At 35.2% G+C, this 4,810-nt stretch overlaps 1 protein-coding gene across 1 annotated transcript; it reads left to right on the top strand.

Moving 5' to 3' along the window:
- The first annotated feature begins 467 nt into the window (after positions 1 to 467).
- LOC145093451 (GPI transamidase component family protein / Gaa1-like family protein) lies at positions 468 to 3,266 on the top strand. Its single transcript, XM_079031580.1, has 6 exons — positions 468 to 657; positions 776 to 867; positions 1,095 to 1,194; positions 1,279 to 2,104; positions 2,185 to 2,318; positions 2,401 to 3,266. The coding sequence occupies exons 1-6, from the start codon at positions 563 to 565 to the stop codon at positions 3,173 to 3,175; spliced, it is 2,022 nt and encodes a 673-aa protein (XP_078887706.1). The 5' UTR covers positions 468 to 562; the 3' UTR covers positions 3,176 to 3,266.
- The last annotated feature ends 1,544 nt before the right edge of the window (positions 3,267 to 4,810 follow it).

Here is a 4,810-nt window from a genome sequence, read left to right as displayed (position 1 = left end):
ATATACAAGTTATAGATGAAAAAAAAATGAGAAGAGGACAAAACATGTCCATTTTTTCTATAGGCCTCATGAAGGGGACATGAGTGTTTGTTCCTTCCAAATAAAGAAGATTGTTGGGCAACACATATGTATAAGAAAGCTATGAATTCATGAATGAAAGAATTTATCCCAAAGCCCAATGTGAAAGTGATTAAATTCAAAGATATTTGATCTCTCTTCGGGTTTGCTTTGTATCAATTGATATTTGTTTGAATTGACTTCGGTATGAAACAAACATAAAATATATTTTTTCTGTTAGTAACGGAGACGCTAACGTCTGTTAGCAAAAGTTTCTAAATCATGAACGAATGTAGAAATGAATTAGGACCATTAATACAAAACATAACTTGAGAGGGGCCAAAGTTGGACGTTATCCATATTTCAAGGCATAGATTTGTAATTTCGCAATTTGATCACACAGTCCAACCTCCAAACAACGAGCTCGAGCAGATCCAAGCATTTCTCTCTCGTACGAATTAGGCGAAAAGAGCTCGCCGCCGATCGCTCCGATTGGAGTTCATCCATGGCTTCAACGCCGGAAATCGAGGGGCAGAAACAGAAACATCGACCAATTATCCGTATTGGTATATTCATCATTGCTCACAGCCTTCTAGTAAGGTACTCCTCCTCCTATCGCACTCTCGTTCACTCATGCTATACACATATGTGCTTTCAGAGGTTTTTGACGATGGATGAAGAACTGAATGTTTATTTTTCCTTATCACTGTATACACAGCGTTGTTTGTTGCGTTGCTGGGGTTTTGGCTCTCTTACTTTTACCTGTTCTCGCGAAGAAGACCTACATTTCAGAAAATGCCCTAATGCCTGGTCAGTTCATCGTCTTTCACTCTTTCAGTATAGAAAATTCAACATTATGTATGCGATTTATGTGAAATCTGCTATGATTGTAAATTGTAGTGTTTGTTTTCGTCAAACCGATTTGTTACTAGCTAGTGATTCTCGAATGATCTTCATTATCCATAACTGATGATTTTTTAATTTTTAACAGCTTATTTCCTAATTTCATATCCTTTGATCATACAATCATCTCACAGGTTCTGCCAGTTCCATGATCTCTGATCAAGATGTTTCTGGAGCAACAAGATTTATCAATGAGCTAAATAGCTTGAAATCGAAGTCTCAAAACACTGGCATGTAAGTAAATCCTCAAATGCTTTCTTCCATGTACTAATTTACCTACACTTTTCATGTTTTTTGAATATTGATCTATGAACACAGAGAAATCCCAAGATTAATAGCACTTCATATGGCAAACATGGGTGGAGAAGTGAGCTACCATAAGTTCCAAACTCAACAAAACAATTTCCACCCTCTTCACTTTTTCACCAGCCCTAATGCAGAAGCAAACTTTGTGAACAAAACCTGTGAATCTTTCGCCATAAACACCATAGGCATCATTCGGGCCCCACGTGGTGATGGAAAAGAATCCATTGTGTTAGTAACCCCTTACAACCCTCTTAATCTTACTCAAACTGAAGCTCTCTCTTTAGGAATCGCATACTCAGCCTTTTCATTGTTAACCCAAGTCAGTTGGCTAGCCAAAGATATCATATGGCTAGCTGCAGATTCACAATATGGTCAATACAATTCAGTTGCTGCTTGGTTAAGACACTATCATTCCCCTTCATTTGACACCTGTCATGAATCAAACTTGGATTCTACAGTATCTGTATCAGTATCAGTATCTGATAGTTTTAGACGAGCTGGAACAATGGCAGCTGCCCTTGTGATTAAGGTTGCAGACACAAGTGAAGAATTTGAGCAAGATTCATTGAACATTTATGCAGAGGCATCTAATGGACAAATGCCGAATCTTGATCTTATAAATATTGCTAGTTATTTAGCTGTTCATGGACAGGGTTTTAGAGTAAGAGTGGAGAAGTTTGTGTCATTAGTTGATGCCACGTGGCTGAAGGTTATTGGTCAGGTGGTTGAGTTTGTAGGGAAGATTGCTAGAAGCTTGAATCCTCAATGGAAGTTTGGTGTTTCTGTAAAGGAGTATGTTGAGGGAAGTGCTACTCTTGTTAGTTCACTCTATAACCAGGTTAATTGTACTTATAGGTCCTTAAACTTTCTGATTTTGTTCAAATTAAGTCCTTTATGTGATTTTTGTCTGTTTATTAGGCGTTAGGTGTCCCCACAGGCTCCCATGGCGCTTTTCGTGATTATCAAGTTGATGCGATTACAATGGAGATTTCACCGAAACTGTCTTCGATTAGTAAAAGCAGACAAACGGAGTTTTTGTTTCGAGGTGGAAGGTACGCTTTCTGAATTCTAATCTAAATTAGGGTTTTTTCTTTCTAAATCGCGTTCAAAATCATCCGATTTCTGAAAATGCAGTTTGATCGAAGGAGTTATACGATCAGTGAACAACCTCTTGGAAAAATTCCATCAATCCTTCTTCTTATACCTTCTAACATCTTCAAACAGATTCATATCCGTCGGAGTTTACATGATCCCTTTCTTACTCCTCGTCGCGCCACTCCCCATCGCCGCCGCATCTCTCTTCTCCGACGCGAATAACTCAAAAAATCCTCCGTCAACGTCATTCAAATCATGGCGATGGCTTCACCCTACAAAAACCGTGTTTCTAATCCATCTATGGGGCGCCATCGTCTCCTTGCTTCCGTATTTCACATACCAAATCCCCGATTCAAATCCAACCACCCGTCTTCTCACCTGGATTTCCCTCTCGATTTTTGCCCTAATTATTCTCCGGTCGTTCTTCAGATCGTATTCTGAATGGACTCTGTTGAAATCCGTCACGGTGTCGGCGTCGTTCGTCGGACTGTGTCTGATGTCGGTGATTAACTTCGCGACGGCGGAGATCGGAGCGATGTTTTTGGTTCCGATGTGTTTGATGATTAGGCCGTGGAGAGTAGCGGGGAAAATTCAATCGGTTTTTAATTTTGTTCTAATAGTTTTCGGGTTTCCCGGGTCGGGTTTTTTCGTGGTGAGAGGTTTGTTTGGGATTGAAAACGGGTCGGGTTTTGATGAGTTTTGGTATTGGGTTGAGTCTTTATGGGCTTGGAATAGTGCGACTTATATCTATATATGTCTGGTTCATCTTCCTTGTTGGGTTTTGTGTATTTACATTTTGTTACATCGTTGTTAGGTGTTTCTGTTTTAGAAATTTGAATCTTTTTTTTTTTGAAGGAATTAAGAATTCGTTAGTCTTTGTATAATTAATTTTTCATATTTTTATATTTGGTTGGCTGGGTCTCATTTTCATATTTGTGGAAATAGTTTAATTACACATTGGAGAAAAGCAAAAGGAAAAAACAAATAATGACACATATACGAAGGTGGACACAAGTAAAAAAATTTCGCCACATACATATTTGGTTACAAAAGCAAAGACCAAAAATGACAACAACCAAAACCAAAACGCAAGGGATAAAGTTGGACAAAAAGAAGTGCGTTGATACTTTAATTTAGTATGTAGTATGATAGCTTTAGTTTATACGGTCAAATGAAAACGTATCATGTGATTCAACTTATACGTAAGAAACGTATATAAAAGTTAGGAAAAAACATATATACAAAATTTACGATGAAATATAAATAAACTAGAATATATACCGACACGTATATAAAAATAAGTAAATAAGTTTATTTTTTAAGTTATAGAACAGAAGTTTAGATAAAAAAAAATGTATTTATATATTACGTGACTCGTATGTAAGAAGAGTAGAAAAATAAGCACAAAAACATAAAAATAATTACATCGAAACGTAGACAAAGTAGAATTTATACTGACACATACTTAAAAAACAACTAATTTCTTTTAAAAAATTAATGAACAAAAGTTCTAAATTTATGTCGATTATATATATACTAAGGAGGTAAACAAGAAAGTTTAAAACATGGAGGTGGTGAGAGTGACATTTTTAAAAGTTAAAAAGTATAAGGGTGAAAGTCATATTTTAAAAAGTTTAAAGTTTAATGGGTAAAAATAACATTTGGCAAAATATAAGGATATAAAATATCATTTAACAAAATAGAAATATTGAATATATGGATCAAAATATCCATTTGTCAATTTAGTATACAGTGGGAAAGCATAATAATACATTGATAGAAAAGCAACATTTGTTTATACCTTTTGACTTTGATTCACATTTGGTTTTTTCGTACTAGAGACGGTGGAGCTTCTCAATAGAGTCCAACGAATCATGTAATCTAATGTTATATCTCATATATACACATATATTTTAAAAAGAATTAGCTTGTTGCTCATTTTCCTTCCGTTGATATGTATTGACTTATATATATATATATATATATATATATATATATATATATATATATATATATATATATTGTGTTCCAAAAAAAAAAAGTATATAGGATAATGGGAAATTGACTTAATAAGATAATAAACTTTTCAGTTTGTTCACATCTGAGTAACTATCTTTTTTATGTACATATCTAGGTAATGAACTTTTTGGAAGTGTTCACATATAACCATTATGACCAGCTGTAACAGGTTACATCTGGTTATAACCGGTCATAATGGTCATATGTGAACACTTCCAAGAAGTTCGTTATCTAGATATATATACAAAAAAAAAGATAGTTACCCAAATATGAACAAACCGAAGAGGTAAGAGTAAATTAAACGAATGGTCCCTGTAGTTTGGGTAATTTGTGTGTTTGGTCCCTAACTTATTTTTTAACTTGGATGATCGCTTCTGTTTGTTTTTGTTGGCGTTTAGTCCATATCTTACCTCAAAAGACTATTGTGCTA

The sequence above is a fragment of the Lactuca serriola genome, chromosome 3 (assembly GCF_051521515.1).
Source record: "Lactuca serriola cultivar US96UC23 chromosome 3, Lser_US96UC23_V15, whole genome shotgun sequence".
NCBI classification, from domain to species: domain Eukaryota; kingdom Viridiplantae; phylum Streptophyta; class Magnoliopsida; order Asterales; family Asteraceae; genus Lactuca; species Lactuca serriola.
Note: the sequence above shows the minus strand (reverse complement) of the source record. Positions and strands in the feature narration are given on the sequence as shown.

What these genes read in the sequence shown, in the direction of transcription:
- LOC145093451 (XM_079031580.1), top strand. Translation starts at nt 563, where the DNA reads ATGGCTTCAACGCCGGAAATCGAGGGGCAGAAACAGAAACATCGACCA. An exon ending in GCTCACAGCCTTCTAGTAAG is followed by an intron (nt 658 to 775) that starts GTACTCCTCCTC and finishes CTGTATACACAG; the next exon opens with CGTTGTTTGTTGCGTTGCTG. An exon ending in TTTTTGTTTCGAGGTGGAAG is followed by an intron (nt 2,319 to 2,400) that starts GTACGCTTTCTG and finishes CTGAAAATGCAG; the next exon opens with TTTGATCGAAGGAGTTATAC.